Source organism: Cebidichthys violaceus, unplaced genomic scaffold (genome assembly GCF_023349555.1).
Source record: "Cebidichthys violaceus isolate CVI_PGR_0920_01 unplaced genomic scaffold, fCebVio1.0.p SCAF_3, whole genome shotgun sequence".
NCBI lineage: Eukaryota > Metazoa > Chordata > Actinopteri > Perciformes > Stichaeidae > Cebidichthys > Cebidichthys violaceus.
The window spans coordinates 7,214,882-7,236,149 of record NW_027176483.1 but is presented as its reverse complement, the minus strand read 5'-3'; the positions used below and the strand labels follow the sequence as shown (position 1 = coordinate 7,236,149).

The 21,268-nt window shown below is 42.1% G+C and overlaps 4 protein-coding genes across 5 annotated transcripts in view; 1 reads left to right on the top strand and 3 right to left on the bottom strand.

Annotated features, from left to right (window-relative positions):
* The window catches only part of bncr (bouncer), a 2,078-nt gene extending 94 nt beyond the window's left edge, over window positions 1–1,984 (bottom strand). The window contains exons 1-2 of the mRNA XM_068723845.1: window positions 1,895–1,984; window positions 1–446 (exon numbers count right to left, since the gene is read on the bottom strand). The exon at window positions 1–446 is cut by the window's left edge and continues 94 nt beyond it. Coding sequence (XP_068579946.1) covers window positions 56–446; window positions 1,895–1,902 — 399 coding nt within the window. The 5' untranslated portion in view covers window positions 1,903–1,984 and the 3' untranslated portion in view covers window positions 1–55. The remainder of the gene's footprint in view (window positions 447–1,894) is intronic.
* A 327-nt stretch (window positions 1,985–2,311) lies between these two features.
* On the bottom strand, window positions 2,312–3,034 carry LOC137880853 (protein Bouncer-like). Its single transcript, XM_068722391.1, has 2 exons — window positions 2,954–3,034; window positions 2,312–2,828 (listed from the first exon to the last, which is right to left on the bottom strand). Exons 1-2 carry the CDS (start codon window positions 2,974–2,976, stop codon window positions 2,345–2,347), a joined length of 507 nt encoding a protein of 168 aa, XP_068578492.1. The 5' UTR covers window positions 2,977–3,034; the 3' UTR covers window positions 2,312–2,344.
* A 111-nt stretch (window positions 3,035–3,145) lies between these two features.
* On the bottom strand, window positions 3,146–4,464 carry LOC137881657 (small integral membrane protein 29-like). The gene is made up of 5 exons (XM_068723693.1): window positions 4,382–4,464; window positions 3,947–4,217; window positions 3,837–3,862; window positions 3,634–3,739; window positions 3,146–3,517 (listed from the first exon to the last, which is right to left on the bottom strand). Exons 2-5 carry the CDS (start codon window positions 4,091–4,093, stop codon window positions 3,470–3,472), a joined length of 327 nt encoding a protein of 108 aa, XP_068579794.1. The 5' UTR covers window positions 4,094–4,217; window positions 4,382–4,464; the 3' UTR covers window positions 3,146–3,469.
* A 349-nt stretch (window positions 4,465–4,813) lies between these two features.
* pik3c2g (phosphatidylinositol-4-phosphate 3-kinase catalytic subunit type 2 gamma) lies at window positions 4,814–20,778 on the top strand. 2 transcript variants are annotated; one of them, XM_068723304.1, is made up of 33 exons: window positions 4,814–4,938; window positions 5,345–5,896; window positions 6,034–6,113; window positions 6,535–6,692; window positions 7,711–7,825; window positions 7,932–8,043; window positions 8,443–8,513; window positions 8,709–8,772; window positions 8,972–9,097; window positions 9,265–9,295; window positions 9,670–9,853; window positions 10,020–10,142; window positions 10,449–10,577; window positions 10,960–11,074; window positions 11,169–11,302; window positions 11,613–11,801; window positions 13,471–13,564; window positions 13,729–13,823; window positions 13,937–14,117; window positions 14,234–14,341; window positions 14,542–14,634; window positions 15,096–15,225; window positions 15,310–15,446; window positions 15,559–15,728; window positions 15,876–16,032; window positions 16,135–16,244; window positions 16,376–16,544; window positions 18,272–18,390; window positions 18,505–18,601; window positions 18,694–18,757; window positions 18,926–19,005; window positions 19,155–19,280; window positions 20,158–20,778. In XM_068723304.1, the coding sequence occupies exons 2-33, from the start codon at window positions 5,429–5,431 to the stop codon at window positions 20,308–20,310; spliced, it is 4,182 nt and encodes a 1,393-aa protein (XP_068579405.1). In that variant the 5' UTR covers window positions 4,814–4,938; window positions 5,345–5,428; the 3' UTR covers window positions 20,311–20,778. The 2 variants fall into 2 exon arrangements, 1 of the variants encoding a protein (XP_068579405.1); XR_011103858.1 differs by lacking the exons at window positions 18,694–18,757; window positions 18,926–19,005; window positions 19,155–19,280; window positions 20,158–20,778 and having other exon boundaries at window positions 18,316–18,390; window positions 18,505–18,595.
* Window positions 20,779–21,268: the final 490 nt, after the last annotated feature.

Here is a 21,268-nt window from a genome sequence, read left to right as displayed (position 1 = left end):
ATCTCCCCCCTCTACATGAACCCCCAAAGGAACATAGCGCATCAGGCGTCTTTGGTCACCATCTGCCGGTCATCACAGCTACAGTCATGAGTGTTACAGTGATGGAGAAGGAATTGGCTGTGACGCCCGGGCAGGAGTTACAGTACGGCGAATCACAGCAGCCGTAGCTCATGCTGTAGACGGTTCCTTTGAGGCTGATGCTGTGCACCTGGCTGCAGTCCCTCTTCGCCATGCAGCCCCTGGCCGACAGTGCGCTGTGGTTGCCATAGCGACCTTCGGCCTTGAAGCACAGCTCATCGGGAGGGCACTCTGTCACGATGAACTCAAATGTCTTCTCCTTGTCCAGGATGGGGCTGTAGTAGCAGAACAGGTTGTCACACAGCAACGAGGGGAGGAGAAGGTGGAACCACAACACAGCAAAGTGCAGGAGCTGCGACATGTTCGGTCTGCAAGTTGAAGAAGAGGCATTTCAGAATCACAATCAACAACAAAGTTTGCCAAGTACGTTACACATACAAGGAATTTAATTTGGTGACTGGTGTATAACAAACAATGAACAGTGCAAAAATCGAGACAATTTAAAAATAGAAGAAATATTCAAATGATATGGTAAACAAACAAACAGGACAGTTTAAAACAAGTATATTATAAAAGTGACAAGTGTATTTAAATATAGAAACAAAGAAAGGATGTGCATGGGTGTGTGAAATTGTCCTTGAGATGTAGGATTCTGCCAAAGGAAAGAAACTGTTCATGTGGCGTGAGGTCTTGGTCCTGATGGACCGCAGCCTCCTGCCTGAGGGAAGGGACTTGAGCAGTTTATGTCCAGGGTGAGAGGGGTCGGCTACAATCTTTCTTGCCCACTTCAGGGTCCTGGAAGCAATCAAGTCTTAGGGACGGCAGATTGCTGCCAATCACCCTCTCAGCACAAGGCACACAAAAGACTTCATGACCACAGAGGTCATGGCGACGGGCCTGCAGTCATTAAGTCCTGTGATCCTTGGTTTTTGGGGGACGGGGATGATGGTGGAGGTCTTGAAACAGGCTGGTACGTGACATGTCTCCAGGGAGGTGTTGAAGATGTCTGTGAACACCAGAGACAGCTGACCAGCACAATGGTTCTGGAGAGTACCGTTGTTTAGCATCTCTCACCGCCTTGCTAAACCTGTATTTTGCCTCTTTAAAGAGGTCTTTGTCCCCACTCCTAAATGAATGTTCCTTGTGCAACCTTAGCTGTTTGAGTTCTGCTGTAAACCAGGGTTTGTCATTGTTATAACTCACCCTGGTGCTTATTTGGTATTTCACTGACCTAATGACCCAATATTGTGGCAATAAAAATAAATAAATAAATAAATAAATTCACACAAAAAGAGAACAGCAGTTTAGTAATGCACTTCCACGGAGAGAGGGATCTAAAAAAAAAACAAACACTGAGTACCCACACTTCCATTAATGCAACTCGTCAATCCCCTTTCTGCCAAGTAAATGCAGACAATAATTGATTCCACCAAACCCAGTTTGCAGATGTTCTATTCAACATGTGTGGCCTCATAGCCATGATTAAGTCACGTCACTTGACAAAGCTCCTCCACAGTCACAAAAGATGTAATTTAACAGATTTCATAGGCTCTGTAGAACTCCATGTGGCTAATATATAGACGTTGACATGGAAAATCAGTGTAATCACATCTCATTCAATCTCTTGTTTTTCTTATTTCAACATAATCATTAAAGCCAAAAGACATGCAAGTTTTTAACCTTGATTCTTCTGCACAGGTGTCAGTGATCTTCACTGATTGGCCTGTTCAAAATGCTCAAGGCAGTAAAGGCAGAAGGAGATGGCAGACACAACTTTCAGTGTGCAACTTTAAAAAGCTGTATTATGAAGACTCACCTGGCCATTTTAAAGATTTTAATTCCAGTCAGGTAAACAGGTAAAACTTTTCAGAGCTTCTCCTGATGAACTCTCACCACTGACTCCAGATCTTCCTGCACAGGCCACACCTCCCAGCACACCTGCTTGTAAAATCAACTCAAAGGAACTACACCAAGTGGGAGGCTTAATCATGGTGCTTTTATTTTTGCAGCATTCATCAGTAACCACAGGAATAATGTGATTATTTACTCTATAATATCAGGAGGATGGCTGACAAGTCCACCTTTCTCTCTGAAGCAAAAATGTAATCAAACAAAACACGCACCATGGTGCGTTCTTTTCTCATTTACACATTCATTTAGCAAAGATACTTAGAATCACAAACATTTGATCAAATGTCTGACCTTTCAGAGACTCAGGTTAGTGCCTGTGGCTAACAGGCCTCTCCCCAGCCTGCTACAAGCACTTCTATGATGCAGTAGCAGGTAATGTGGAGCTCCCTGATGTGTAATTTGCACATGAATCCCAAAGCTCCTCTCTAAGAACATTAGTGGTGTTAGTATAATCTATTTTGACCGCTATCATCCCTATTAGCATCTTCAGGTTGGTGTCAGACTTCGGCCGGCCGTTACATTTGTCTTTGCAGCAGCAGGTGTGGCTGACATTGTACTTGACCCCCCGATAAGAGGCGATTTCGTGGGAGCCACAGAGTTCAGTGTCCACGCAGCCCTGAGCAGACAGAATGTGGAGGGAGCCGTAGTGGCCTCTGGAGCTGGAACAGCGCTGATCAGGCAGACACTGGCTGGTGATATTGGGGCAGGACTGGCCTTTGCGCTGCAGAGGACAGTAGTAACACAGCAGGCTGTCCAGGCTCAGAGCGGGGAGGACCAGAACCGTGGCAAACAGGATGGAGGTCAGGAGCCTGCGTGGTCCCAACAGATGGACGTCCAGACTAATGTAAATCCACCCACAGAGTTAAATAGGAAGGATACAGACCACAAACATTCATATCATTAGACACATTCATCAATCGGAGGTTTGATGGGTTTCAATAGTTTGTTTAGGTGTAATGTTCACCTGATTTCTCTTTGTGATCCCATCTTTTTGTATGCAAAAACCCGCTGAACGGGTGAAGATGTGTCGACCTGAGGGACCTCCAAACACCAGCAAACCCTTTGATTACTAAGCAGAAACAGGTGTGTCTTTGAAGCTCTTTCAACATAATCCATAAATCATTTTAGAAATTCACACACAAAACAAGCTTTTAGTTTGGATTTTAGCCTTCAGTTTATTGCTCAAAAATAACATCACGATTCATCCTTCAAAACACTTTGAACAGTCTTTAAAAGAAAATCTCAACTGAGGCCAAAGAACAGATTACAGCGCCATCTGCTGCTCTGCAAAGAACAAGTCATGAGGGAAGAAATTGAAATGACATTATTTGATGCTGTAGCTGTGGAATGTCTCCCAGATGTTAGTTTTAAACTTCATGAAGCGGCCGGTCTCTATTTGTAAAGGGTCTGCGTTACAAAATATGATAGGAGAAATCGTCCTTTAATCTGCCACATTCTTTTTTCTTTCTTGATTTTCTGTTCATGACCCAGATGAAAAGGACAGCTTGCCCTTCTTATACAAAGGTTCCTGTAAAGAAAAACAAAACAAATTATCGATTAGTTTAAATGGTCATGCCGACCCATATCTGATAGAAAATGTAGGTGTATTGTGTACAGTTGTTAAAGTTTTAGTGGTTTGCTCACAGCCAGCTCCTCCTCCTCCTGCCTGCCAGCGTCCTCCCACTCTTCTTGTTCCTCTGCGGGGTCGTAGCTGTACAGAGGAATCAGCCTGTGCCGCAGCTCATCTAATCTAAAGCAGAGCATACAAAAGAAACCAAATGTTGACAGTACATAAAAGATACCAAATTGTTCTGAAAGTGATGCTTAAACCACAGAAAACAACTTACCTGGACCTCCTTCTGATATAAACAACCTGAAGAGAAGCACAACAATACAAACTTAAAAGATGAACCTATATAGCAGTCATGTGAAATTAAATACACAAAACTATTCTTACCATTGCCATTACACACCCAATTAGTATGAGTAGGACCAAGATGATGAGTACATAGTAACCAGGAAGTCCAGGTTTGGGGTTTGGGGGTGAAATGTGGGGAGTTGTGTGGTTGAAATGCATTTCTGTGTGCTTGATCTCCTCCCACATCCAGTACACCCCGCGCTCCTCAACTCACACCTTTGTGACACATTCAGTGGAGTGTCGTTGCTGTCGGTCCCAACTGAAAGGCCATGGTGAGCTTTCTCAACTCCAGGAAGACTAATAATTATTGCTGTAGAGAGTCAAACAGCACGCATTTTACTAAGAGGTTTATAATCCAGGAATCAGTATGCAGGACGTAGTGTTTCAAATGACCCGTCTAGGAAATTGATGATAGCACAAATAATGCCTTCTATAGCATCCAAACCTTTCCTTAGAAAAAAAAAACTATCTTACCGTATGTATCATGTGTAGAGTGCACAAACACATTTCTGTCTTGCTGCTTTCATTTAACTTCACATGAGAAACGCGGTGGTTACATACCTCAACCTGCACAATGACATTCCTAAATGAGGAGTGGATGTGATGTAGTCTGTTGATTTAGTTGAACTGGATAGATGTATTCATTACATAATAATACACAAATTGATATTGCTATAATGAGAGCTTTTTTTTTTATTAAATGTATCTGGATTGTTTTGCAAATTTAACAAAAGTACAAACTAATTTATCTCTACAATAACCCACACATGTAATGTAATGTTCTCTTTCTTCCAGCAGAGGGAAGGTTTGTGTGGTGCGGGGGGAGGAGATGGGATGGGAGGGGAGGGGAGGGAGGGGAGGGGAGGGGAGGGAGGGAGGGAGGGAGGGACAGTGGGAGGGGTGAGGAAACACAGATGGGAAGCTTTCCAGGTCTTGGAGCAGGTCTAACTAGCTGTGCATGGCTCCAGTCGGGAATTCACCTCGTCACCACAAGATGGGTTTACAGGAACACAGTTAACAGAACTCTGATGGTAAGTTGTCAACAACAACAAAAAGGCTCAGAATACTTTTCAAAAAGTTTGTTATTTGGAGCTTATCTAAAGTTGTCAACTATGAATGTGCTTTTAGTAAATGTGAGATCCTTAGTAATGTGAAAAGTGTACTTTCTTATTAAATCATAATGTTTTGACAGAACAGCATTTAAATATCAGTTAAGTCGTGTATTGATCATGGTGTTATGAGAACTTCTGTCATGTTTCACTATCCCATAGATATAGTGGCGCGCACTGGTAGATATCCTGTTAAGATTTGAAAGCCTGTTAATAATTAGACCAGCGTTAACCCCGCAGGTTCTGTTACACTCCAGTCATAAAACAGCTTACTTGTCCTGCCTTCCTTCCTAATTCTGGTTTTCATTCTGTTTTTCATACCACACAGTTCTGCATTCTGCAGTGTTATGAAGTGAGGACTTGCCGGAAGTGTGAGACAGACAGGAGGATTTGTACGACTTCCTAAAATGTGATGGATCCCTATCAAAGGCCAAATGGAACAATTCAGAGACAGGATGCAAACGCCACTGACCTCCCCGTGCATCTTACTGACGATCTGTCTGCAACGCACATTTACGAGCGCATTGGACTCTTCCCTGAAGATAATGAAACCAATTTACATGGGCCAGGGACTGGGATCATATCCTCAACTGAATCCCAACCCAAACCCCCCGGCCATCTGTGGAATCATGGAGGAGGAGGTCTGGGGAATACAGGACCCCAAAGCTCAGATGGACCTCCTCCACCAATCCGTCGCCCTGCCCCTCCACTCAGAACCAGACTTCCCAGTGCATGTTTGCCAGGTAGACAAGACCATGCACCCCCTCCTGTTCCCCCCAGGACGCGAATAACCCTCGGCAACTGCATAAAGCAGCTATCCTGTGACCTCAGTGACCCCGTTCACAGACTGAATCGTTCCCGTACAGAAATAGACAATCATGTGAGTATCTCCAGTAGTTTCTCCCTCTGCGAAGACAAAAAGCTCCTTTGTGATTGAAACAAATGACCCAAATTAATATCGGCAAAATCAGAGGAAAGGCCTCAGAGTACAATCTGTCTTCTTTTTTTTCACCTCAGGACCCATGGACCATCCCACTATTAGACACGCCACAAGGCAGCACCAAGAGCCTGACGTCTTTTTGTGCTGCAATTTCCAAGTGAGAGAGTGCATGAAAATAAGTTACAACATATTTATAGTAGTTATTTTTCTAATTATATTTAATATTAGATACTGTGAGATGAATTTGAAAAGTTTTATTTAAAATATCCACCTTTAAGACACTGTAACTCTCAAAATGACGTATAAAACAAAAACAGTAACACAACTTTAAATGTGGTATGTACTGTTTCTATAGTAATCACTTTGAGTAGCTTTTTACTGCTGGATCATATGTAGTCGTTTTGCTTAAAAGTAATCTTCTCATGAGGATGTTTTCCAAAATGTTTCCTATTATTTTTGTACCTTTTGGTGAGCTGAAGTTAATCATGTTCATATGAAGTTGAAGTACAGAACATATCTGTCATCATACTTCCATTTTCACTCTGCCAACCTGTTCTTCTATTTACTGTCTCTGGCAGGCTAATGTCACGGTACAGGCACGCAGACAGCCTTCATAACTCGGGTGTGGTATGGAGTCGTTTGTTACGAATCCACCCGGCCCTGCTGCAGCAGGTGGAGGTGAATGTCAGTGTGGCCATTGAGTGGAACCATCACCGGCTCCCCTTCCCCACCACAGGTAAGATTAACCAACACAGTGCCACATACTTAAAACAGTTGCAATCTGTACTTAAAGAGAATGAGATTTTAACCCCATCAGAAATTAAATTCAGAAGGTTGTCAGAAGATGATGTCACACTTAAAAATAACAATGATCAGAACTAGAGACCATCTTGCAATGGAATCACACCAAGATTTGAACCTTCATTTTGATCATAAACACTGAAACTGTAAAGTTTCATGACTGCATCTTGCACGGTTGTGACACTATCACGAAGACAAAATATGCACACAGACAGACATCTAAACCTGGCAAAGTACTCAAAAAAAACAATTCTGTAGTCGTTCCTTTTCCATTTTGCCATGAGGACACACACACAGACTCACAAGATGAAGACAATACCAGCATCACTGTTGTGGCTAGTCATTAAAAGGTGTGCAGTAAACGTAGAAATACTGTTGTTGATTTAGTTTTTACATCTATGTTTGCAGTGGTGGAAGAAGTACTCAGATCCTTTACTTAAGTAAAAGTATCTTTACCACGATGTAAAAACATGTATTTTTTCTGGAGAAATGTACTTAAAGTATCAAAAGTAAAACTACCTATTACGGAAAATGGCCATTTAAATTTTATTTTTTTTACATACAATAATAATAATTTAAGGAAATATTCGGGACTTCAGGGGCTGCCCTGTAAACTTTGTTTTGCTGGATAATTTAGATCTTGACTTAGTAAATGGATACCTCCATGTAAATCCTATCAGAGCTTTGCATAAATCCAACCTGAGCAGGTCTAATCAGCCACAAAACTAAAAGCATCTGTGAGGATGTGCAGGGCCTCTAATCTATAATAATGCATCATATTTTTGAAGTTGATCATAAGGTTTGAATGTAAAATAGAAGTAACTCCATTTGCAGATAAATAGTGGTAGTAAAGTAAAAGTGCAAAGTAGCAGAAAAGCACCACTGCATTGTTGTAAGCACTTCTTCAGTCACTGCAGAAGCATGTGGACTCTGAACTCTAATCTTTTATCCAGTGAACAGGACAGTGAAGAGTCTGATTGATGAAATCTTCCGGCTGCTGGACCTCACTCCCAACCCGAGTGGGAGTTATTATTTAAAACTGTGCGACTCTGATGAGTATCTCCAAAAGTAAGTCACTCATCCAGAAATTATTGTTTTATCTATGAGCTATGATGTTCAGTTCAAACATGCTGTGTTTCCACATAGATCGCTAAATTTAATGATCTCTCCTTAGTGAAGAACTGCTGGGCATGCACGAGACTATTCAGATCTCCTGCAAGTTAAAACTAGTTGTCCCCCTCCGACTGCTCCATGTGAATGACCTCAAACACCGTCTGTGCAGGGATGTAAGTCAGTTCAAACTCCTTCTCTGTTCCAGCCTACAGTGTAGATTATTTACCAAGAAGGGGTGGCCGATCGTCAGTCTTCAAATGCTGCTCTCACTAAACAACCTGTGCCTGGCCCCTCGCCAGCTGATAGTCATCATCAGGGCTATTGTGGCTGTAAAAACCTCCACCCTCAGTTCTTGACTTTGTTCTGTTTACACATCACGTCACGGCTGGTGGTATTTAGCAGCAAGAATGAAATAGAATAAAAGTGAACATGATATAACCATAGATTAATAGTCATAAAATAAAATGTTCACTGCCATTTAAGGAGTCTGCATGCTTTATAAGAATTCAAAAACGCTCCACAATACATTGCCACAATCCTACACAGCAATTTCAATCTGTTTTTTCTCCAAGGGGGAGGACGACAGAACACCATGTCAACTGTACCAGCTCCTGCGTCCGGTTTGTGTCTTCAATACCTGCAGGTAAGATGCCCCCCCACATCAGCTTTGTGAAATGGAAAAACTGTTCAGTGGGTCATGTGTCAACCAGTGTCTGTTTGTAGACGACATAAGGACAGGTAGCTTTGCTTTGTGGTCCCCCACCGCCATGACATGTGTGTGTGTGTGTGTGTGTGTGTGTGTGTGTGTGTGTGTGTTTAACCTGTCCTCCTCTCTCAGGTTGAGCCTGCAGGGTGTGCTCAGTAGCTACAACAGAGAGGTGACAGAGCTAATGAGAAGTAAGGTCAGTAAAGAGAGGAATGATAACCAGTAGGACAATATTTCTGTCTCCCACATATCGCACAAATGCAACAGTATTTGATTGTGGGGTTTTTTGCATTAGTTTTAACTGTATGCTGTGGGGTTCACCACCTCATGATGATTCAGATGTGTCAGTAGGAGTGATGTATCTGAAGTTGACTTTGATTTCGTTGTGTCTGCAGTCTGGGATGAACGTGAATGTGCTGGTGTGCCGTGTTCGGTCCATCAGCAATCTTCTGTGTGGGCTCTCATGTGAGGAGCTGGAGGACGCTATTGGCAGACTCAACAGAATCAATCCTATACCTCTGGTAGGATGTCATGTACAATTGTTGAACTTTTCTTCTTTCGGTATAATCATACAGTGCAACCCTTTGCTTGTTTGTCTTGTGTGATCACTTTTGAATTCTGCCCTGAGATTGCTTTTGTAACAATACAATACAAAGAGCAACACTGTGTTTCCTCATATTTTTTACAGAGTCATGATGAGATGTTTCAGTGTGAAACCGGTTAGTAGCTGTTACTCAACTATAATACCAGTGGGTGTGTTTAAGATTATTTGTAGTACGCCTTTATTCCAAAACTCAACTGGGTAACCTATAAGCAGAGTCTGGTGTTTAAATAGATTATGAATGACAATACAGTACAGCACAATTATAATAATATAAAATATGTCTTCATAGGACAAGTTGAAGTTTTTGACTAATACAAAAAATACACAAAAATTGTCCTTATATCTGCTTTTAACTACATTATAAGGTGTTATAAACCATTTATTAGATGCTTTTTTTTGTACTGCTTATAGATGCTAAACAGGGGGACTTAAGTGTTATTGGTTTGGTATATTAACATTGTAAACGGATGTTTATTCTCTATATTCCAGCCATGATCATGCTCCACGGGGCGCTGCTAAAGGTGCTTCAGATCTTTTTTGACAACTTCCAGTCAGACTTCAGAGGTCAGGAAGTAACCAGCAACCTGCAAATATTAGACGTTGAGGGCAACACTGACGTCCTCCAATTCAATATTTCTGCACTCTACCAACTGCAACCCACCTGGTTGATCAAGTATGTGTGCATTTATAGTCACACACACACACACACACACACACACACACACACACACACACACGTACTGATACACAAATATGTGCACACAGATACAAATCTTGACCAGAACCCTGATAAGGACAAAAGGTTTTATTGCTTTTTTTTCCCACTCCATTGTTTTTAGTTATGAATGCTTCTCTGTTTCCTGCGAGTTGACGTACGGAGGAACAAAGATCTGTGACACCGGCATTTCTGAAAATATCAGCACCGCCTTGTCATCTGGAAACAAGATCCAGTGCAACCGTGTGTAAGGGCAAGATCTTGTAGAGTCTCCAACTGTAAATGAAACCACATTCAACTTCCTCTTCACTATTCCCAGAGGAGTCACATGGTCATCTAGTGAAACTAGATTCAGCGTCTTTAAGACAGTTTATTGTTCTCTTTTGAACTGATGCCATCATAAGTGTGTGTGTATGACAAATAATCACTTCTTTTTGATACATGTGAGCAATAGTTGAAAATTATGAGTCAACAAAAAAGCGTATACAAATATTTACCATAAATAGATGGCTGAGGAAAAAAGACATATTCATGACTGTTTTTATGATTTTAGGATGGTGTTTCCTGTTCTTGTTAATAAGCTGCCATATGAGTGCATGATGACATTTCGCCTCAAGGCCTCCAAGCGAGGCAAGAGTCCCGAGCTTTTAGGCTGGGCTGTACTACCTCTTTACAGCAACAGGTAGGTTGTCCACGTTTACACCATCTTGTCAAGATTCTGTATGAACTTTTGGGGTGGTTTCATTTCAAAAAAGCACATTTGACTAAATGATAATACTGGCGGAGTCTGGGGAGGCGAAGGGAGTTAAATTCTAGACCGCAGCATAGCGATGTGACTACAGTATAAAATGACCACTGTGCCTGACTGAACTACTGTAAGGCTCCATTTGAATGTTGACTGAAAAGTAAAGATGACAGTGTGTTGTCTTGTCTAAAAGTTGTTGAGTCATATGGTATAATTAGTGACATATAGTGTGTGTGTGTGTGTGTGTGTGTGTGTGTGTGTGTGTGTGTGTGTGTGTGTGTGTGTGTGTGTGTGTGTGTGTGTGTGTGTGTGTGTCTAGGAGTCGGGTAAAAGGAACCGTTCTGCTCAGTTTGTCCCCACTGAACGAGCTGCCTGTCCCTCCCTCCCCTGCCCTGTTCGACGGCCACAGACAAGCCATCGGAGTCATTCTGCAGGTCAGTAACACTGAACAACTCTGCCGCCTGCTGACAAAAAGACAAACAACATCCCATTACCTGCTCAAACATTCGTCCTCTCATCTTTCCCCAGCTTGAGTTTCTAGATCGGTTTGAGTGGAAGTATCGGAGGCCCATCGCCCTCCCCGGTTCAGTCATATTTACTGAGCCTTGTGAGGAACTGCAGAGGAAAATGTTGGAAGTCTCTAAGAAGCACTGTCTCTGCTTGTGAGTAGAAGAAAACGCCACACATATTAAGAACTACTGTATGTATATGTGCTGTGTTCAAAGTTTTATATTTTTGGACATACATAATCTTCTTAATTAGAAAGGGAGATTTCTATTCCCTTGTTCTCAAGTTCAAGACAATTTTTTAACTCCGAGAGGCAATTGGTTCTGCCACAGTAGCAAGAATAAAACAAACAAAAACAACAACACGAAGCAGACACACAAAGATAAAAATCATACATACCTGAATACACATTTCTTGCTGTTTGTGTCTGTTAACTCATTCCTGAAATGTTCTCTCCTTCCACAGTCTAACAGAAAATGAGAAGGCTTTCCTCTGGAGTAAGCATCACAGCAGTGACAAAGGAAGTACTTTTCTCCACTTGCTGCTGGGTGGAGTCCCCCAGTGGCGTCCTGAAGACCTGACAGAAATCTACACTGTTGTAGAGAACTGGACCATCTATCGACCTGAGGAGGCCCTCTTCCTGCTCAGTAACAGGTAGGTTCCTCCTGGTTCCCATACAGACACATGGACACAGTCAGTATGCAAAGCTGCAAGGACCAAGAGAAAACATACAGCTGTTGTGTGTTTGGTAATGTGTTGTCAATCCCATTTATTGCAGTAGGATATCTGCATCTTGTAAGGAGGTGATGCAAAAATATTATATGATGGTTTTCAATGCCTCATGCCGGCTCTTTTGTCCATTCTAGCAGGACAAGTGTCAGTTCAGCTTGACTGACACAAATACACACAACAAATACAAGAAGAAAGAAAAATCACACAGAGCTAATAACAATCATAGGTTATGAGCTTAAAAAACTAGCTAGTAATAACTTAATTAATTAATATCTAAAAACACACATAAGATATTGAGCTGTATACGAGCAGGAGAACTATCTATAAAGAACAGAGACAGCTCATGGCAAAAGGGAACAAAGGATGATTAGTTTTACAGGCAGGTAGCGCATAGATACAGTACGTCCTGAAGGCAGCAGAATGTGAGCAGGTAGGATCAATATGCTCATTGATGTCCACAAAAGAACAGTTTCCCTTTGGCTGTTTCTGTCCTTCACTGACAAGCTGTGGAACCGAACAATTAAAAAAAGAAAGGTTGAAAGACTTTCAATAAAACATTGATAAGATATTATTAAGAGTAACCAAATGGCTTTCCAGCCACTAGACAAAACAGGAAATGTCTTGTAACCCCTCATGTAATCATCTCCCAATACTCATGCCCACACTGTATGTTCTGGTTCTGTGCTAAGCTTTGAGAATTTTGGTGTCTCATCTTTTAAAACAATCTCAGAATGCCTGAACAAAACGATTGACCCGTGAGCATTCATAGCCATCTCTGGTGCCCCTCCAGAACCCCCTCGGACTGTGAATGCTGAAGCCGACTGTATCGCTTTCACTATACCTTACTCACCAGATGCCTAATTTGACTGAAATGGAAAGATCCCACTTACCTTTACTCACTGGATTAAAGCTGTACTGCACGTTCTTAAAATAGAAAAAATACTCAATAAAGGGCTCCACACAGACTTTTAATACGGTACGGAATCTCTTTCTTAACCATATCAAAGAGAAAATCGAATTACCTGCTTTTCCGTTAAAAAGAAAAATTCTGAATTAGCATGCTTGCCTATTACAGCTCTCTCAGCTCTGCATGTTGTTGTTGTTTTTTTACAAATACATACCTGATAGCCTACAATTTTTTCCCCCTTTTCTATCTTTTTTTGCGTTGGTTGTGCTACAAATCACTATGTTCCATTCTGTTATTCTTGTCTTATTTTGTGTACATTATATGCCACCGGATATATCATACTGTATTGTAGCACTTGTTAAAAATCACACTAAACAAATTAAAAGCAGAAAAAAGAATAACCAAACTGAAAAGAAGTCCAGTTTTCAGAGGTGTGCTCTTTGCTGGCCACATTCAACAATCATCTTTGTGTTTATATACAGTATTACTGTAGCATCAAACAGTACTCAAGTACTTGTAATAGCTGACAATTTCTCACTATGTACTGTAAGATGCTCTCTCTGATGTTATCTTTTAGTAATTAATTCTTTAATGTGGAGACCAGTAACCCAAAATGACCTCTTTTATCACAACCATGATACAAGCTTGTTTGGCGACTGAAGATATCTGTTTTCATTATAACAGTTTTCATGATCAGACTGTGAGGAGGGCTGCAGTTCATTACTTTGAACAGATTCCAGATGAAGAGCTAGAGGTGTTTCTACCACAGTTGCTCCAGGTAAGCACACACACACATTAACACTTTGCACACGTCTCATTCGTCTCCTCGTCGGCCTTACTGTGTCTGTGACCAAACCAATATTTATTTATGAGAATAGGTGGCACACTCTGTAGATCCCTTCTTGCCGTAAATATAGTTGGATCAGTCATCTTGTCCTGCAGGCTCTGAAGAGCGAGTGGGAGTTGGATGGACCTCTGGTGATGCTGCTGTTGGAGAGATCACTGAAGAACATACGGATTGCCCATCAACTCTACTGGTGAGCAGCAGAGTCACACATCAAACTGTGGGAATGTAGTTGTGTTAATGCTGTGTTTTTACAGTACTTACAGTACAATTATGTCATTTATTATTTATAAAAAATGCCGGCAGGCTGCTGGAGGATGCCCGCTCTGACCACTACTACCAGAGTTGGTACAGTAAGGTCCAGGCTGCCCTGCGGCACTGTTGTGGCCGAGCACTGAGGCAGGAGCTGGAGCACGAGACCCGCCTGGTGTCTGTGCTCGTAAAGGTGGCTGAGAAGGTCCACAGGGCTAAAGAGGCTCACCGTAAGGTTTGTTAACAGAGCTCTCATCTACCCATTTATACTCGTAATCCTCCATTGTTATAACCAACTGTGCAAGCCATGCATTTTATCTTAGCTCTTTCTTTTCATGCGTGTTTCTGCAGAATGTTTTGAACAAAGAGAAATTAAAGATTGATGACTTCTTCAGAGATGGGATCAGCTGTTGTCTGCCACTGGATCCTGCACTCCGTGTAAAGGCATTGGACGTGGATGTAATACTAACTTTTTTTATATAGAACATTACCCAACACATTACATTACCTTAATCTAATATTCAATTCAAGTTATTTTGTATAACCCAAAATCACAAATTTGCCTCAGAGGGCTTTACAATCTTTAAAGCATACAGTTTAATATGCACACAGTCATTTTGGATTTTGGAGAGTTTACTCCTCTGATGTGTGACTTGCAGGCCTGTAAATTTTACAACTCCAACGCTGCTCCTCTTGGGATCTCATTCATCTGCTCTGACCCTCTGGCCCAAAACATCAGTGTCATCTGCAAGGTTGGTAATAATATGTTGCTTTATTGATCCACACTGGGCCTCATGCAAGAATATTTTAATGTTCTTCTTTTAAATGTGTCTTACTTTTGTCTTTGAGGTTTGCTGGTACGAGTTTTCCAAGTCAGCATAATAAATGCCCCTAAATATAAGGCTAACTGTTGTGCTGTGTTTATGGGCAGGTTTTATTCACAAAAATGTTTTCAGAGTAAAGAGAAGATGTTCAGCCTGCAGAGCCTCTAATCCTGCTTTCAGAAATCAGCATAAGAAAATATTTAGCAGTGTCAGCTGTCTCATTAAAGGAGCACTTTGATCATCTTTCATCAGAGCAACACTTTACTGCAACAGACAAACAGAGGGACCGGTTTGAGATGAAGTTAGAAGCTAACTTCAGTCGGAAATAAATAATTTAAATAATAATTTTTAGGAAACTGTTTCATTACTCTGTTGAATGTGTTTTTCAGACAGGAGATGACCTGCGTCAGGACATGTTGATGCTCCAGATAGTCAGTGTGATGAACAGAGTTTGGCTACAGGAGGGGCTGGACCTGCGAATGATCACCTACAGGTGTCTTTCTACGGGCAGAGCTCAGGGTCAGTGGACTTGTTTGTGTTTTTTAATGTACATCAATAAAAATGTCCTTGTCTTACAAGCATATATTCTGTGTGGCTTGTCAGGCCTGGTGGAAGTGGTTCCAGATGCAGTGACCCTAGGGCAGATTCAGCAGGAGTGGGGTCTGGGTGGCACCCTTCGAGAAGACACACTGGAGAAATGGTTCAACATGTGGAACAAAACTAAGGAGGACTATGAGAGGGTTAGGACCACTAGAAATGATTTGATAACTTAACGTTTATGCTGGACCATACACTTGAACATTCACTTTTGTTTGCTGCATTGTGTAACACTCTCCTATTGTGAATGTGCAGGCTGTAATGAACTTCATCCACTCGTGTGCAGGGTGGTGTGTGGCCACCTTCATCCTGGGGATCTGTGACCGCCACAATGACAACATCATGTTGAAGCACAGTGGACACATGTTTCATATCGACTTTGGCAAGATCATGGGCAACGCACAGAAGTTTGGAAACTTTAAAAGGCAAGTGAATAAAAAGTTGAGCGCTACTTTAAAAAAAGTGAAAAGAGTGGCATTTTTATTTGAGAAGGAGATACAGAAAAGTATAAAGTCAAAAATAAAAATGTGACTCACCAAGAACCTTCCCCTGCTCTTCTTTTCCAATGATAGGGACCGATCACCATTCATCTTTACATCTGAGATGCAGCACTTCATCACAGGTGGGGGGCAGAAGCCTCAGCGCTTGCATCGCTTTGTGGAGCTCTGCTCTCAAGCTTACAACATGATCAGAAAGCGCTCTGCACTGATACTCAGCTTGTTAGAGCTGGTAAGACCTTTACTGAATAACATCATCACGGTAATAACCTCCTAGATATATCCGAGAATAGATAATATAACATAAGCACCTTTTCATTTGTGTGGTTTCCAGATGCTACATGCAAGAATGCCAGAACTGAAGCACTCTAATGACCTGCAGTACGTCCAGAACAACCTCAGACCTCATGACACAGACCTGGAGGCCACATCCTACTTTACAAAGTAATTTAATGCACACACAAAACCACGGCCTCTCTCTTACTAAACAAAATCTTCAAATTAACCCCTATTTTATTTCTGCCGCTGTATTAATCTGATTCTTATAGTAACGGTTTGTATCCCTCCTGCTGCAGGAAGATCAAGGAAAGCATTGGCTGTGTGGCAGTCAAGTTTAACTTCCTCACACACAGCATGGCTCAAGGGAAGAAACAAGATCCAGGAAGGCGGGTCAGCATCCCCGCTCCCAGCACCAACATCCAAGAAGCTGTCATCCAGGGATACACCGTCAGGGGAAAAGATGTGGTGAGAGTGTTACAGATGTTTGTTGGCATTTCACTGCTCATTGATCAGATTAAGTCTTCTGATGTCAGGTTCAGCTGTTTTAGACTGAGATGGAGCCCACTTACTCAGATTCACAAGTATCATGCACTCAGGTGTTTATGTAAAGGTAGTGTAAATAAAGGGTTTCCCAGTTGATCAGTGAACGTTTATAATAAGCACGTGGGAACTCTGTACTTTCCACTTTTTTATTAGCACAGTGTAAATCCACAAATTACACATTCTTTTTGATTTGGACTCCAGCAAATGCATTACAGAAATCAAACATTAAACAAAGAAAATATTTAACAATAAAACTATGGTAAGGAAGGTGATTGGTTAGGATTGACTTCTATTATAGAAAGCACTTCTTCTTTTCATTTCACTGAAGCGTGATGGTTATATAACAGTTTCCCATTTCTTTACACAGTCCTTTGCATTTTTATTGAACACTGCGAGGTCTTTTGAGTTGCAAGGGTTGGGTAGTAGAGGGCAGACAAGGCAGTGCTCCATAGTATGGTCTGCTTCTCCATATTCACAGGTGGTTGGGCCAGTCTTGTATCCCCATCTGACCAGAGCAGCTTTTCCCGTTCTCGTTCTGAGGCGGTTTAGTGTTTTCCATTGAGCCCATGGTGCTTCTGGGACAGGGGGAAGGTTTTCAGTAGGGGGTATTCCCATGACAGTTGGAGGCGGGTCATTCTCAAGCGTTTCCCTCCAGAGTTAGAATCTGGTTTCTTCCCAAGACTTTTTTAGGGCCTGGACATGGCTGAGAAAGCTTCTTTTTGACTTTAGCCATTGGGCCGGAGGGTGACATCCATGGAGGAGATGAATTTCATCACTAGTAGATTTTGTTTTCTCGACTCGGCTGGCAACTTCTCGTCTAATATCAGCAGGGGCAATGACAGCGAGGAGGTGAAGGTTGCTTGTGTTGGTGGATTTCAAGCAGCCAGTGATCAGGTGACAGCTGTTGTTCAGTACTGGGTCAAGTTTCTTGGCATGGGTTGACCTCTCCCAAACAGGACATGCATATTCCACAGAGGAATAGCACAGGGCCAGAGCAGTAGATCTTAATGTGTGTGCTGTGGCTCCCCATTTGGAGTTGGTCAGTTTCCGTAGAATGTTGTTTCGGGAACCGACTTTGGATTTTGTGTTGTTGATGTGCTCCTTAAAGGAGAGAGTACGGTCCAGGGTTACTCCAAGGTAGACAGGGTGGGTACAGTGCTTAAGTGGTGTTCCAGACCATTTGATGTTAAGTGGTCGATTGGCTTCACGGTTCCTGAGATGGAAGGAGCAGACTTGGGTCTTTGCAGGGTTGGCATGTAGGTGGTTGTGCTCGTAATAGAGGAGTAGCTCATCTAGGGCTATGTTGAGGTTTGGTTCTACTGCTACTATAGAAAACACTATAAGTCCAAACACACATTCTAAAATATTCTTTATTTTTTCACGCTGTAAGGGTTCAGTACACTTGTGTGCATCTGATGTTCTTAACTCAAGTCAGACAGACCACTAAAACTCTCATAAGGGGATGCTTTACAGATCCTTGAGGGTAAACCTTCCCTTGAGCTGCCTTCTTCCAAGAGGTTTTAAGTGTGCGGGCCAGTTACCAAAGCAGCTTCCACCTGCATGGGAGCTTCATGGATCCTGTGTTATCAGCAGTCTCTCTTCACATATTCACCCTACAACCTAATTAATTAGTTCTGTTTGATTTGCAGATCTATGACCTCAGAGTAACCATTCATGATGGTTTTCTGAACAGGGAGAAGACATTTGGGCAGTTTGAGCTGATCCATAAGCAGCTGCAAAAACACTTCATTGAAACCAAGCTGCCTCAGTGAGTGAAGACAAAATAAACGCATACAATGCACATCGTGTGGCTATTTTATCTAGGAACACCGCTTTTTTTCTTCCACAATAATGACATCATTTGTTGCTTGTCTGAAAATAGGTTTCCTAGGTGGTTTAAGATGTCATTCACCCCGGGCAGGAAGATGTCTATGCTAAATGCATACCTGAAACAGCTTTTTGAAGGACCATGCAAGGGAGTAAGTTCCTCTCATCACTTGTTGATTTCTCTCAGTGATCTCTTGTTTTGCCTGGCTCTAACCTGCAAACCTGCCTCGCTCTGTCACATCAGAATGAATATGTGTGCAGCTTGTTCCTGGACGGCCCCAACACAGTCCCAGAAAGTGTGGTGGCAGGTAATTCCTCGCTCTTAAATAACCAGTGGCTGTCATGCTAAAGGCAATATTTACTGTACAATGTCAAGATAGATTCTGGGCTATGATGGAATTTCAATGATAGTCCATATACAGTATAAGACATGTTATGCTGTGATTTACTGACATTGATTTGCTGATCTATTGCAGGAGCCCGTCCTCAGATCCAGCTCAACATTTCTTACTCTGACTGTAAGCTCTCGGTCTTGGTAAAACACCTAAAGAACGTTGTGAGTTCCCTTCACTCTTATCATTGCATTATTTGTAGCATTCAACAAGAGAAAAGCAAACATAGTAAATGTGTTCTCCCTTATAAATACTTTATGGTGTGTGCTCAAGTGCAGGCTATCCCTTCTGGCCCTTTTTCTCTTTTGAACAGAAGCAGGCAAACGGCGCCAACCCCGACGCCTATGTGGTCACGCGTCTTAGACCGGACCCTCAGCAGCTCTCCAAGAAGAAGACGAAGGTGGTCCGCAATAATGACAACCCCACCTTCAATGAGCTGGTACAACTTCCATCCTTCCCACCCTCTGTTCATGATTTAACACAGTCACACCATCCTTTGGTTTTCCATTAGATTAATGGTTTAAGAAAGTAATGCTTTCACGTATTTTGTTAAAGGGCCAGTCCATGTAACGTTCACATTATTTTGCACATACAGTAAGTTCCAAACTCAAGTATTTAGCAAATTGGGGAAAAAAAGCCACAGTAATTTATAATAGTGCAGTAGTAAAATGAAACATTTTTAGAATAAATACTTTCTCAGCTTCTATGCAGTACAGTACATACTGACAAAGTCAAGTCATTTGTGTTTTAAAAGTCCCAAATTACAAGTTTGCCTCTACAACAGAGGGATCTACAAACTGTACAGCAAACCCTCCATCAGACCCTCGATTCAGAGAAGGAAAAACTCCCCACAGGAAGAGCAACAGAGGAGGGATTCCCACAATGGCCTCACATAATTTAAACATAATTCACATTTATAAATGCTCTTTTATATGATCTAAGAATGTGTTTTTTCCCAATTCTTTTTGTATACCCGGTCCTTCTCGAGATGAGGTGCTGTCAGTCAAAGTTTCACAAGTGATAATTACACAAAGTTGGAGTGAATGTTTAATGTGTGCTCTGCCTGCGGCGCTGCTCCTCGCTGTGAGTCTGATCGTTGAGTGTTAAACTCTGCAGACTCTGACCAGAAGCTTCTCACATACTTAACAGCCTCTTAACAATCTTTGAATGTTGCACAGAGAAGCCTCCGCAAAGCCATATGGAAGGAAACGGAAAGAAATTTGACAGAAATTTCAGATAAAAGCTAAACTGCACAGCAGAAAAATTCAGAATGTTAAGCTGTTTTGATAGCTAAAATATCTGCCTTTTATTCACAGTTGGAGTACAATTCCGTCCCGCTGCTGTATGGGATGGTGCTGGAAGTGACAGTGAAGAGTAAGAAGACTTTTGTGGCTGCAACCAACATCAGACTGGTGGAAGAGTTGCTTGACAAGGAGATGTGGTTTCCCCTCGGGAACAGTGCAATCTGACCTCAGAGAGCTGCACTGTATGTCTGCTGCCAGCAGGGGGTGCAGCCACACCGAGAGACAGAATCAATCCAAAGATTTCTCCCAATGAATGAGACAAATTCACCTGAGCAGAGGAAGTGTCCACTCTAATTTATACTTATTCATCAGACGCAACTTAACCTCACTCCAGAGCATTGGATGGTGTATTTAGATGTCGTTACAAGAGACTGTTTACTGTGTGAAGCGTCATTTACCTTGTGTGTTTGTTTTTAAAATGTCAATCAAATGAAGGAGTTTTGCTAATTAGTCCGATTTTTGGATGTGAACTTGGTGATAGATGAAGGAAAAGAAACTACTTTTTATTATCGTACTTGAACTCCTGTTTGTACTTTAACTTCTAAACAGTCCTTGGAAGTGTGTGTGTGGTCGACACTGTCGATGTGAGAGATTAAAGAGGCGATGCAGTGCAGTTAGGAGCTGCCTGTCTGATACCTGCTCAGACTGAGTGTGTCCGTCCCTTTGGGCTGTGTCAACTGGATGTCCTTGACCAGAGGAATTGGAGGCGGGAGGCAGGACAGCGAGGGAGAGGGGTGAGGAGAGTGTGTGAGCAGGATGACAACTCTGCCTCTCCAGCCTGAGGGGCTGAGGTAACACTCTCCCTATCACTCCATCCTTTGTCTTGTCCATCAGTGGCATTCAGACACAGCTATGCACATGCATGTGCAAACAGGCAAAGGCAGACATTCGCATGCCCACACAAATACTCCGGTACAAACAACATATACGCACACACTTTCTAGGCTAAGGCAGGTCTCCATGTTATCTTAACGCCATCTTACTCCTGACAGGCCTGCTGACCCGTACTCTCCTCCGCCTCATTCATAGGATTTAGTGATGAACGAGGATAGAAGTAGTCTCCCAGCACTGGATTTGGTTCAATAATGTATACCTCTGTGAATGCTATTTATATTATTCCCTG

Coding starts and splice junctions, on each gene's coding strand:
- pik3c2g (XM_068723304.1), top strand. CDS start 5,429: ATGGATCCCTATCAAAGGCCAAATGGAACAATTCAGAGACAGGATGCA. Junction 6,114..6,534: donor TTTTGTGCTGCAATTTCCAA/GTGAGAGAGTGC, acceptor TGTCTCTGGCAG/GCTAATGTCACGGTACAGGC. Junction 10,143..10,448: donor AAGATCCAGTGCAACCGTGT/GTAAGGGCAAGA, acceptor TTATGATTTTAG/GATGGTGTTTCCTGTTCTTG.
- LOC137881657 (XM_068723693.1), bottom strand. CDS start 4,093: ATGTGGGAGGAGATCAAGCACACAGAAATGCATTTCAACCACACAACT. Junction 3,863..3,946: donor TTGGGTGTGTAATGGCAATG/GTAAGAATAGTT, acceptor GCTTCTCTTCAG/GTTGTTTATATCAGAAGGAG. Junction 3,740..3,836: donor TATATCAGAAGGAGGTCCAG/GTAAGTTGTTTT, acceptor GCTCTGCTTTAG/ATTAGATGAGCTGCGGCACA.
- LOC137880853 (XM_068722391.1), bottom strand. CDS start 2,976: ATGGGATCACAAAGAGAAATCAG. Junction 2,829..2,953: donor GGATCACAAAGAGAAATCAG/GTGAACATTACA, acceptor GATTTACATTAG/TCTGGACGTCCATCTGTTGG.